The 13805-nt window shown below is 40.3% G+C and overlaps 1 protein-coding gene across 4 annotated transcripts in view; it reads right to left on the bottom strand.

Annotated features, from left to right (window-relative positions):
- dgkh (diacylglycerol kinase, eta) overlaps positions 1-13805 on the bottom strand; it is a 529882-nt gene that overhangs the window by 277890 nt on the left and 238187 nt on the right. For 3 of the 4 annotated variants that reach the window (XM_048541055.2, XM_048541057.2, XM_048541059.2), the window contains exon 4: positions 7948-8028. In XM_048541055.2, the coding sequence (XP_048397012.2) occupies positions 7948-8028 (81 nt within the window). Of the gene's footprint in view, positions 1-222; positions 295-7947; positions 8029-13805 lie in introns of those variants that run through there. The other variant, XM_059650501.1, reaches the window with a different exon arrangement.

Raw genomic sequence — 13805 nt, 5'->3', positions numbered from 1 at the left:
TGCAGAAAAGAATGAAGTGACAGCAAAGAAAAAGCCATTTAATTACTTCAAGAACAACAAATAAGGAGGTTTCTAAAGCTGATGTGTCAGCCTTTTGAGAGTAATTTTTTCTTAGTCCACTATAACAAGCTGAAACAAGTTTCGGAGCCAATGGCCAAATAGATACGCCAGTCAAAGCTGAACGGTTAAAACAAGTCAGTTTTATTCACTCACAGCACTTACACAGTGATGAACCAAACACTGCAGTGATGATTTTTTTTCACATACCACGTCTCACTCGCAGCTCACTCCTCTTCAAACTCCTCCTCCCAATTGAACTATTTCTCCGCCTTATATCCTTCTAGGCTTGGAGGCGTTACTAATTAAAGGCAATTAAGGGCTAGGATTTCTTAAAGCATTACCATCTTGCCTTGGTCAGTCTGAACTTTGGTACAACATCTTAAAGCTCTAAAGCAAAACAAAGGGGTGTGTGGATGCTGGAGATCGGGAAACAGATGAAAACAAAAATTGTTCAAGAAACTCAGCAGGTCTGGCAGCATCTGTGACGGGAAAACCATGTTAACAGTTCGATTCAAAACATTAATACTGGTTTCTCTTTACAAATGTTGCAGATCTTTTGAACTTCTCAGTTGATCTTAAAGCTCTATCCCTAGTGATGACGGAGCTTGCAGAAGACAAGGCTTCACATACAAAAAAATTCCAGAAAATTAGAATCATTGACATTGGTATTTTATGCGGTAGTTTTACTTTGCAGTGCAAAATAGGCTAATGGAACTGCCCATTAATGTTAAAAATATACCATGTTTATGAAACCATCCTGTGCAAGGAAGTTAAAATTCCCACATCAACTTTCAGCCCTCTGTGTGCATCAGGAATATCTCTGCTGCCATTCACCCATTTATCAACTGTAATTGTTCATTCCAATGAGGATAAACAAAGAAACCAACAATTACACCAGTTAAATGGCTTGTTATCTGCATGCTCAACATTAAAATATCATTATTGAAAGTGCATGATGATTGGCTACAATTGCTTTATTTCCATCTACTTGATTACTTACACACCGATTGAATAAATTAATGATAAAATCATAACATTGCACATTTTCCTAAAATTATATTCAAAAAGACAACTTAGCCAATTTTCTAAAAAAGATTACATAACTATATTTTACTCTATTTTTCTAATCAACCTGAGACTTGAACCCCGGCCTTACAGTCCAGGGGTAAGGACGCTACTATTGTCCCACAAGAAGACCTCTACAAACTGCATTTCAACAAAGTGAACCAAAGTATTTACTGACGAGAGTGCATGTCCTTGACATCAAAGCAATATTTAGGAAAACTGGAATTGTGGGCAATCAAGGGGAAAACTCTCTGCTGGTTAGAATCACACCTAGCACAAAGAAAGGTGGTTGTTGGAAGTCAATTATCTCAGCTTGAGGACAGCACTGCAGAGTTCCTCAGGCCCAATCATCCATGACTGCTTTATCAATGAGGTCAGAAGTGGAGACATTCTCTGAAGATTGCACAATGTTCACCACCATTTGCAACTTCTCAGACACTGATGCCACCCTATGTTCCTGTCCCCGTTCCCAAGATCTGGATGTCATCAAGGCCTGTGAGAAGCAGTTAGCATCCATGTGTCAGGCAATGACCATCTCCAAAGAATCTACTCATTTTGTCTTGACATTCAAAGGGATTACCATTACTGAATCAGTCGCTATAAACATCCTGAAGGTTACCAATAAGCAGAGGTTGAACTGTATCACATAAATACTGTAGATAAAAGAACAGGTCTGGAATTCTGATGTGATAACTTAATCCTTGTGTCCCAGATGCCTATCAATTGTGCTACAAGGCACAAGTAAGGACTGTGATGGAACACTCCTCACTTGACTGGATGAGTACAACTCCAGTTGCTCCACGTGATCACAGACAAAGCAGCCTGTTCAATTGGCATCCTATCCACTACCTTCAAAAAGGCAGACAGTGCATGCTATTTAGAAGATGCACTACTATCATTCTGCGGAGTTAATTTGACAGTACTTTCTAAAAACTACAACCTCTACATCCAGAAAGATCCCCTCCAAGACACTCAGCATCCTGACTTGGAAATACACGATGACCCTTCAACGTCACTGGGTGAAAATCCTGGTATTTGCTCCAAACGACATTGAGAGTCTACCTACTGCATATGGACTGCAACAATTCAAGGTGAAAGTTCATCTCTACCTTTGCAAGGGAAATTAGCGATTGGTAATTAATACTGGTCCAGCAATAGTCAAATCCCAAGATATTTTTTTCTAAAGATCACCTGCCTTTCCAGAATGTTCATTCTCCACATTTAAGTGAATGTTCAGCTAATCAGGGAAACAAAAGAAATATACTGCAGGTGTTGGAAACCTGAAGAAAGAACAGGAAACACTGGAAAGCACTCAACACATCCAGTAATACCTTGGAGAGAACAACTCCCTGTCCAGATGCTTCCTGACCTGCTGAGTACTTTTGAATATTTCTTTGTCTTAGAGAAATATGCCTGATGTGCCATTAAATGATTCATGCTAAATACTGGTCTTGAAACAATGGGTTTTTCTAATTCCATGCTGTACTTCGGATTTTTTTTTCTATTCATTCATAGGACTGTAGTCCTTGGCTAGAGTAACATTTTTTTGCCAATTCCTAATATCCCAGAGGGTAGTTAAGAGACAACCACATTACTAAGAGTCTCGAGTCACATGTCGAGTAGATGGTAGGTTTTCTTCTCTGAAGGATATTAGTGAACCAGATGGGTTTTTACATCAATCAACAGGAACCCAATGGTCTCTATTCACCTAGCTTGTTAATTCCATATTTCACTTCATCCAAATTTCACCAAGTGCAATGATGAAAATTCATCTTCCTCCAGCATTGGCTTGAGGGTCTAGATTATTGTCCCAGTGACATTACCACTACATTAATGTCTACCCCTTTCACCTGATGAAGGAGCAGTGCTATAAAAGTTTGAATTTTTAAATAAACTTGTTCGACTATAACCTGGCGTTATCCAACTGCTGACTTTGACCACCCTAGTCCAACACTATCACCTCCACATCATGGTCCCCTTTCCTTGAAAGAGCTTTTTGAAATCATTTACGGGATGTGAGCAGGTTGGGTGTGTAGCCAAAGCCCACCGTTTGTTACCTACACCAGAACCAAATTTCATAACTTCTGGGCAGAGATACATGTTTAACCTTTACACCTCACTGTGAAAAGAGATCCTTACATGGTCAACTGAGGACCACTTAAGGTCTCAGCCTGCAGTCACTGAGAATAATCCCACAACAGCTAGACCTTTTGCAACGTGGCATTCCAGCAGCTGTTAACCTATGGGCAGCTTGTCATCTCCTGGGTCAGACAGGGTAGAGAGGGGGGTAATCCCTTGGTCAAAAACAATAAGAGCCTGATTATGAAAACTGAACACCGGGCAAGGGGATGACCTCTGCAACTCACAACTCTGTCTTGCTTTTGCCCTTCCTCCACCACCACCTCACTTATCTTTGTCCTGGGTCCTCCACATTCCTGGGACTCTGAGGCTGCTCTTTCATCGTCAGCTACAGCCACCTCAGTGGTGCTGCTGAGCATGAGAGCTGCAGGGTTCAGATTAACTGGTATTTTTCACGAGGCAAGACTTTGGCTTGCCCAGGTTCCAGGGTAATGCCTGCCGATGACCTCATCAGAACCTGGTTGCTGCGTGGTTTGGCAGTCCTTTCCTGGAAAAGGCAATATTGTTTCTATCACCAGCTCTCCAGCACTCAGGAAGAGGCTGCCCATAACAGCTACAATCTTAACTGTGGAAGACAACAATGTCATATCTGTTCTACAAAACTGACCTGTAACGTGGGCAGAAACCACAGAAGTTCGTAAACATTTACCTTTACACTGCAAATTTGACAGATTGTCCAGGTAATTTCTCTATGATAGCTTCAGACAGACTGCCCAATTGCCAATGGACAAGGTGAGAAAAACTTCTTTCAAAACAAAATTTCAGACAAAGTACATTTCAGCATGCTTCCAAATTTAAAGAGGGTTACTAGGCAACATCTATGTGAGCAAAACACATACAGCACTTGTTAACAAAGTGTGAGGTTGGATGAACACAGCAGAACAAAAGCTGACGTTTCGGGCCTAGACCCTTCACGTCAGCCACAACTTGCAAGAAGAACACTGGCCTGTTTGCAATGCAAGATGTTATGGACGCACCAAGTGGCCAATTTCTTGGGGTGTGGCAAGTGAAGTGCCACAGAAACTTGATGTGAATTTCCACAACTTGCTGCTTTACTAACAGCTTTTCACCATTTGCTGCATATGAACAGCAGCTTGCCCTCCACAGTTTGTTTCAAGAAATTGTTAAAATTCCTTATTAAATGTTCATTAAGCATGATACAGAAAGTTAAAACATGTTCTTCCACAGTTTCAACACCCTTTTAACACACCAACTGTTTCAGAAGTATAATCTAGTTAGTACATCTTGCTCTTACCCAATATCTCTACAAATTTTGCTTCCATTATTTATCCAATATTGCTTTGAAAATATGTCATGAATGTGTTTTCACCACACCGTGAGGTAATGCACTCCCAATTCTCGCCACACAATAGCTGTGACAACTTTTAACCTGGAAGCAGGTCCACAAAGAAGATCTGTACTTTTTTTTAATAATGTCTGTAAAATCTGGAATTGATTTTAAGAGTGTTAGCAAATAGTGTTTACCAGGCGGAAGTGGAAAGGAATCAATTTTTTTGGATTGTAATAAATATGCTCCATGTAACTCTTGTCCGAGAAGCAGTACCAATAGGGAAGATATTCAGACAAAAGCCTGTGGTCAGACAGAAACAAAATCTGAAAACACCAAGGAGAGTCGAATGCAAGGTAGTTGGAGGGTGAGGGTCAATCAGTGCAGAAATGCAGACAAGGATAGAAAAAAGAATTGAATTCTTGAGGTGTCAAAAACAAATCACTCTCAGGGTGGGATCAATTTTTCTGGTTGACAGAAATGGTGACAGGAAATCTTGGAGACGCTGCATCAACTGATTATAAAGATCTAAAACCTAGAAATTGTGTGAATAGGTTGGAAATGCTCAAGATCTAGATGTTTTCCTGGAATCAGAGAATAGTTGCAGAAGTAGACCATTCGGCCCTTTGAACCTGTACCATCACTCAATCAATCATGGCTGATCATGCAATTTCAGTATTCCACTTCCATTTTCTCACCATACCCCTTGATCCCTTTAACCTCAAGGGCCATGTCCAGCTCCCTCCTGTACATATCTAACAAACTGGCCCCAACACCTTTCAGTGGTGGAGAATTCCTAGGTTCACAACTCTCAATGAATGAATTTTACCTCATCTCAGTCCTGAATGGCTTACCCCTTTATTCTTAGACTCTGTCTCCTAGTTCTGGACTTCCCCAACATTGGGAACATTCTTCCTGCATCTAACCTTTCCAGGACCATCAGTATTTTGTTACATTTCTATCAGAACCCCCTCAATCCTGTAAAAAAGTGACCATATCATGCATAGATTGGAATGTTGAGTGAAATGGAATTCTGGAAATTCTACATCATCAGCATTATCACTGCCTAGAGGCAGTGGGCTCATAGGTGTGTGCTCCTGTGATGTATTACACCTAAGGAAGTGTCAAGCTATTGTGGGTTAGGAATCTTAATCTATCTTGTATGATTAAAGAACAAGATGTTGGAGACTGATTAACGACATACTGTCACATGTTTGTGGGAAGTGATGTGGGCACTCTTGATTGTGCAAGATTTATCTCCTCTGTATCAAATATTTAAAAATAAACTTTTCTAGTTGTGTTATTAATTCATGCTTAATTTTGATTGGTTCTCATTTGTGTCAAAATGTAAGTTACAAAAGATGAAGTCTTGATGGTCTTTTCTTCATTTGGGGGTTGTTCAGTAAATTTGTTCATTTTGCTTTATGATTCCTTCATGTGGATTTTAACATTGCATAAGAAAGTTTTCTCCTTGTGTTGCCTTTGGCATTCTTGCCAAACAATTAAACCTATTTAAGGAAGGATGTCAATATTGTAAAGGTGGTACAGGAGAGGTTTATGGGATTTATACCTGGAATGAGCAGATTATCGTTTCAGGAAAAGTTGGGACAGCTGAGCTTGTTTACACTGGAGTTCAGAAAAGTGAAGGGTGGCTTGATTGAAATGTACAAGATCCTAAAAGGTCTAAACAAGATAGACATGGAAAGAATGTTTCTGCTTGTGAGTGAGTCCAGAACTAACAGAGCTGTTTTAAAATGAAGGGTCTCCCTTTTTAGGACAAAGATGAAAATTATTTTCTTCGAGAGGGTTATCTGACTTTGGAACTCTGTGCCTCAGAGGCAGCGAAAGCAGAATCAAACATATTTAAGTCAGAAGTAGACAGACTCTCGTTGGGTGAATCAAAAGGTTGTAGCGAGTTCGATGGAAATATTGAATTTGAAATATAAACAGATCAGCTACGATCAGCCACTGAAAGCCGGAACAGGTTGAAAGAGCCAAATGATACCTCTTCTCCTAATTCATATGTTTTGAAAACTATACCACGCAGTTATCAGCCTTTCAGAAACAAGTAGAAGAACAGAAACAATTTCTCTTTACTTATTCTATCTAAATTCTTCATGATTTTAAATGCCTTCCTCAAATAGCCCCTTAGCCATTTCTGTATCAAGAAGAACAACTTGTGCGGGCAATAATTCCCTCATCCTAGAAACCAGTCTTCTTATACTCCTCCTGCACTTTCTCCAAAGTCTTCACTTCCTTCCTTAAGGAGTTGTCAAGAATTACAGACATTATTGTAGCCGGGGTGAATTACTGCCTTTTGTACTATACATCTATTTATGAAACACAGGATTCCATTTGCTTTATTAACTGCAAAACTTGTACTTCTGCTTCAAAAACTTGTACACACATGTCCCCTGATAACAATCTCCCATAGGCCAATATTTCTTTCACATCTGATTTAATTCTAATTTACAGTTCTCAGTCATTCCTCTGGTTATTTATCCAACTTTATCCTCTTTTGTCATGTTGTTCACTCAGGTCACAGATGCTCCATTGCCCCCATGGCACCATTATCATTCAAACTTCCAACAGTCATTGTACAGAACCTTTTCAAAGCTAAAGAGTGAGAGGGTTAAAATTTAGTACATGGACTGTAAGGTCACTACTCCAGCAAGATAAGGACTAATGTCTAAATTCAGCAATTCAGACATTTAAACAAGTTGTGTGTGAATCCAAACAGTTAATCTCATCTCAGAAAATGAGCACTTGTGAGTTTATTCAAATCCAATTTGGTCCAATATTGGCAAAAAATGGAGGACTCATTAATCTACTCTGTCAGTGACATATTTCAGTTGAGGTAGCAATGTTGATCATGATACTTGGAAAAAGCTCTGTCATCTTCAAATTGTTCCAAGAAATCTTTTGAAATCATGCAAACAGACAAACAAAGTAGCAGTTTATAAACCCATCCAAACGGTTGCACCTTTGACAGTCCTGCTCTGTCTCAAACCTGCACTGAAATATTGTACAAAATATCAAATAATATCATATCACATTAGGACCCAACTCCACAATGTCCAATTCAAGAGTTAAAAGTCGTACTGATTGAGTCAAGGTTAAAAAATGAAGTTGGGAAGACAGCCAAAGTTGACTATTTCCAAATAGCACCAGTTATTCTAAAAGTAGCATCCCAAGTCATTCTCTCAACTTGATAATCAAGTTTTCAACTCTACAAGAAAGAACATGGTCATGGGTTCCACTCAGAGCACAAACACTGAAGCAACAGTAAGTGATAAAGATATCCATGACTCTGTGCGATAATAATGCCAAGGACAGTAATAACCAAGTCAACATTCTATGAATTAGAGGAAGGAATGACAACAATGAAATCATACCGTGAAGCTGTTGTTGACGTTTTTTGTGCTGGACTCTGCAACGCTGGCATCAGACAGGTCAACTTCATCAAAAATGAGAGACTGTAAAGGTAAAAGAAAACAGAGAAATATAAATCAAAGTGACAATTCAGTCTGTACAAATCCTTCTTTGGTAGACAACCAGATACCCAGCACATGAAAGGTCTACACTCCTGCCCTTCAAAATGTCCAAACTAAACTGCTACATAAGCCACAGCCATTTTGACCTGCCTAACACATGGGATGTTAAACCAAGATCAGGTTGGCAAGGACAAGGGTCAGGGACTCCAATGGATTACAAACTTGAGTTGGACATCTTCCTGGAGGTTTTATCAAATGATCTCTGTCCACACAGTGCTCACCCAGCCTTTCATCCCTACATCCAATATTTTTACAACTAACAAGCGAAAATTTTCAAAAAAATTTCCCTATTTTTCACAAGTGTGCAAGTCTTAAATTCCTAATAACTCCCAAACTGTCCTTAAAGATTGGTAACCCTAACCTCAAGTGAGTGCAGGTTATGCCTTGCATTTACGTGGCTAAAATAGTTACCTCCGTTATGTCCAGTAAGGGTCATCTTACCATCTATAAGGAATAAGTCACGAACATGATAAATGAATTTGCCCAGACACGTGCAGCTCCAAATACATTCAAGAAGCTTGAAATACATTCAGAACAAAGCAATCCATTAGACTGCATCCATCACTTTCAACATTCCATTGCTCCCCACTTTATAATAATAGCAGCAGTGTGTACCATTTATAAGATGCTCTGTAGCAATACACCCAGGGCTCCACTGTTGATAGTATCGTCCTCATTTGGGAGAGGCAATGGCTTAGTGGTATTATCCAGAGACCCAGGCTAATGTTCTTGGTCATACATACAAATCCCACTATGGTAGATGATGGAATTTGAGCTCAATAAAAATCTGGAATTAAAAATCTAAGAATGACTATGAAACCCCAGCTGACTGTCAGAAAAACCTAGCTGGTACTAATATCCTTCAGAAAAGGAGATCTGCCATCCTCACCTGGTCTGGCCCACGTGTGATTGCAGATCCATAGCAACTGCCCTTTGGGCAATTAAGGATGGGTAATGAATGCTTGCCTGGCCAGCAACTCCCACAATGTGTGAAGGAATAGAATAAAAGCCATGGCCTTCACTGCCCAGCAGGACAAGAGTGGCAGACAGGGCACGTTTTCGTCCAAGTGACTCACCATCCTGACTTACATCACCTTCACTGTCACAGGGTCAAATCCTGGAACTCCCTCTCTACTAGCCACATGCGTCCCTTCACCCCAACGACTGCAGTGGGTCAAGAAGGCACTCACCAAGAGCTTCAAACAGCAATTGGAGTTGGACAGTAAGTGCTGCCCCAGCCAGTGATGCTCACATGCCATGAAAGAATATAACACATGTTGTTTATTATTCTTTCGTAGGATGCTGACATCACTGGCTGGGCCAGTATTTATTGCCCATCTCTAGATTGCTTCCAAACTCCCATATCTTATACATATTATCTTGGTGTTACCTCAATCCCAAAGATACCACACAATATATAAATGAGACTGACATTAAAATCAGTGCATTAGCCAGACTTCTTCCATCAGGAGCTGTGGGGAGTAGGAGTCGATTACAGGTGTGATGTATGGCAGAACAAAGCTTTGTTCACACTTTGTACTTGGCATCAAACATTCCCAGGTCAAACGTGACGCAAGCAAAGTTTAGAGCTCCCTTTAAACTGTGCCAAGAATAAGCCTTAATCCAGACTTCATAAGAGTAACAATTCCATTACCTAAAATAAAAGCACTATGCTTGGAACCTGAAATGAAACAGAAAGTGCAGGAAACATATGAGAAACTGAGTTAAGATTTCAACTCATCTTCAAAACAGATGCCCCTTAGATAGAGCATTTCACAGAACTGCAGAAGCGTTACAGCACAGAAGGAGGCCATGTGGTCCAACATGCCTGCACTGTCTCATTAAATGTGCATCATTGCTCACTTACAGTTCAGATGACACTGCTTATTTTACTTAGATTGCCAACTTGAGGTATAGGGACCCTATCTAATGAAAATAGCTTCAGAGCTAAACCTAGATCTCTATGGCAGAAGTGACAGGAACTTAACCATCTTGATGCTTAAATAAGTAGGGCCAAAAGAACGTGAATACCATGCATTGCACTATTTGTCTTTTTGCAATACTTTTTAAGACACCAAAGGGTTTAGAAATAACCCAGGGGTGGCATGGTGGCTCAGTGGCAGGGGCAGCATGGTGTCTCAGTGGTTAGCACTGCTGTCTCACAGCGCCAAGGTCCTGGGTTTGATTCCAGCCTTGGGCGACTGTCTGTGTGGAGTTTGCACATTCTCCCCATGACTGCGTGAGTTTCCCCAGGTGCTCAGGTTTCCCCCCCACCGTCCAAAGATGTGCAGGCTAGGTGGATTGGCCATGCTAAATTGCCCACAGTGTTTAGGGATGTGTAGATTTAGTGGGTTAATGGGGCAATGGGTCTCGGTGGGATGCTCTGAATATCGGTGTGGACTTGTTGGTCCAAAGGACCTGTTTCCACAATGTAGGTATTGTATGAACTTCTACGAAAAAGTCAAAAATTAAGATGGAAGTACTGACCAAATCTGTTACAGAACAACTTATTCAATACAAGTGACACAGAAATATTATAGAATAGAACTCTGTCCAAAAACTATCCTCACTTTGGAAGAATAAAAAAACTAAACGTCAATTCTTTGCTTTTTAGTACATTTGTGAGCTGCTTAAAGATATTCTCAACTTTCACGCTAAAATCATCTTGTTTTAAAAAGCATGATATAAAATGTTCAATGCCAGCAAATAAACAATAAACTCATTTCCTCTTGCCGTCAATCTCATGTTTGTTGCTATTGTTTAGAAAGACAAATAAATGAAATTACTGTTTAAAATGTCATGAGATCCATAAACTGACTTTCAAAAATGACTGCCTGTCTGATTGCCAACAGAGATCCACTCTGTTTCTTTATATGTAAATCTACTACCCTCGTACTTAAATATTTTCTTCAAGAATGAAAACGCAGGGCAAAAGCATAATGCATAACTGATAAGATGCTCATCATTTGCGAATTTCTCTTTATCTTACTGGTTTGGCCTCAACTGCAGTATTGTGTCCAGTTTTGCACACTATTCTCTAAGAAAGGAGTCTCCAAGAAAATACAGAAAATGTTCACAAAAATGGCCCCAGAACTGAGAAACTTCAATTATGTATACGCATGAGAGAAACTGGGACTGTTAATTCCTCAGAATTGAAGAAGATTGAACGGAGAGGGTTGACAGAGTTCTTCAAAATCATGTGGGATCTGGACAGAGTAAATGGGGTAAAAAGTGCTTCCATTGGTAGAAGGGTCCCAGGTTATTTGCAAAACAAGCAACAGGCACAAAAGGAGAAATGTTCTTATGGAGTAAGATGCCAGAATGGCAGAGACAGTTTCAAGCAAGCAAGACTTAGGAATATGTATACATATTTATGGATATGTAGAGAATTGGAAATTACTGAACTGTTTCTGGAATAAAGTGGGGCTTTAACAACACACTGAAGGGAACCTATTCGGTTTCTTGGAAATTAGGTCAACAGTTTAATATGGGCTTTGTGATCCACCTTATTATAGAGAGGCAAATGATTTTGGAGAACAATGAACAAATCCTTTGAAGGACATAAAAGTGGGGTTTAAGGCCCTTAATTTCTAGAATAACTGGTCTAGCTCGGGTGTGCCTGTTCTATTAGTTGCGAATGGACTTGATTTTTGTTTTCACAAACCAGTATGGGAAGGGCTCTGGGAAAAGGAAAATGCTCTTCAAAATAGCAGTTCAGCTCAAGAATCTCTCTTTCTCCCTTTTTTGGCTGAAGCACTTGAGAATCAAGTTCAACTCAATATTTTGATTCAAAAACAGAAAACGCTGGAGAAACTGGAATGGAATTAACCCTGATAAGTGTGAGATGGAAGAAATAACAAGACCAGAGAGTACTCAACAAATGGCAAGATGCTAGGAAATTCATTGGAACAGAGAGAGCATGGGATGTTCAAAGCTCCTGAAAACAGCAGGACAGGTTAATAGATAATTAAGAAGAAATACAGGGCACTTGCCTTTCTTAGTGCAGGCACAGATTATGAGAGCAGGGACATTATGTTGGAGCTGTATAGGACTTCGGTAAGGCTACGCCTCAAGTACTGTGCACAGTTCTGATCTCCACACTATAGCAACTATTTGCACTGGAAGAACTGCAGACAGGATTCACCACAAGTTGCCTGGGGTGAAGTACTTTAGCTATAAAGAAAGACTAGATAAACTGGGGTTATTTTCTTTTGTACAAGGAAGGTTGAGATGGATCTGAGACAGGTGGCATGGACAGGGTGAATAGAAAGCAGCTGTTCCCCTTAGTCAAACGGTAGTGAGGGGGTCTGAAATGCACTGCCCAAGACTGTAGCTGAGGCAAGTAATGTCACAACCAAAGTACTGAGATGAGCACTTGAAATGTCATAACATCAAGGCCTAGTACTAAGGTGGGATTAGTGTCGATTTAGCTTGGCTTTGGTAGTACAGTCTTCATAGGCTGAAGGGCCTCTTCTGTACTGCATGCTTCAATGTCTATAACTGTACGTCTAAACTCCGCAAGTCTGGCGGCAACTGTTGAGAAAGAAACAGCTAATTTTGGGAGTCTGGTCTGATTCTTCTTTAAAACTTATATTCAATATTTCAATTGCCTCGTGAAGCTTGAAAAGTGACTATTAACTTAGATATAGCTAAAATTCTATCTAAACTTAAGTCTTGTTTAGAAGATCTTCCAACGGTTAATGGCTGTAATTAGACTTTATCAACAAGAAAACTGGTAGACCATGAGGAATCAGCACAGGCTTGGAAGGCTGAAGGGCCTGTTCCTGTGCTGTAATGTTCTTTGTTCTTTGTTCATCCAATCCTACCCTTCGTTTTTCCGACCACTGGCCAACATGGGTGTTTCTTTCTTTCCTTTTCCCTCTTTCAAAAACGCCTTCTATCATTTTTGCCATCATTTGCGTTGTATGTCAGTTTTGGGATCGAAAGGAGATATCGTTCAATTCCTTTTTATAGCTTAGATAGTAACCAGTTTTACCAGTTTGTTTTTAAAATTCTGTTTTATTTTATAGTAAATGGATGATTTAGACTACTTTAAGGAAGCCGAAGAAAGTCAGTGTTGTACAACATGCAAACAGGCTCTTTGTTCCAACTCGTCCATGCCGACCAGATATCCAAAATTAATCTAGTCCCATTTGCTAGCATTTGACCCATATTAATGAAGGTCTCATTTATTTGAGATAACCTAGTGACTCAGTAGACAGGGGTGGCATAGTGGCTCAGTGGTTAGCACTGCTGCCTCACAGCGCCAGGGACCCAGGTTCGATTCCAGACTCGGGCAACTGTCTGTGTGGAATTTGCACATTCTCCCCGTGTCTGTGTGGGTTTCCTCCATGTGCTCCAGCTTCCTCCCATAATCCAAAGATACGCAGGTTAGGTGGATTGGCCATGCTACATTTTCCGTAGTGTTCAGGGGTGTGTAATTAGGTGGGTTATGCGGGATGGGTCTGGGTGGGATGCTCTGAATGTTGGTGTGGACTTGGTGGGCTGAAGGGCCTGTTTCCACACCATGGGAGTTCTATGGTTCAATTGATAGCCATGGTATTGGTCACAGATTTAGAAAGTGCTAAAAATTTTTGCAACAATTCACCAAGGTACTTTAGACTGCATCTTCCAAACACAGGACAACTATCAAAAAATAACATGGGTACAGTACCACCTGCAAGTTCCCCTTCAAGCTA

This window comes from Stegostoma tigrinum, chromosome 12 (genome assembly GCF_030684315.1).
Source record: "Stegostoma tigrinum isolate sSteTig4 chromosome 12, sSteTig4.hap1, whole genome shotgun sequence".
In the NCBI taxonomy this organism is placed as follows: Eukaryota; Metazoa; Chordata; class Chondrichthyes; order Orectolobiformes; family Stegostomatidae; genus Stegostoma; species Stegostoma tigrinum.
This window is presented reverse-complemented; position numbering and strand designations above follow the sequence as displayed.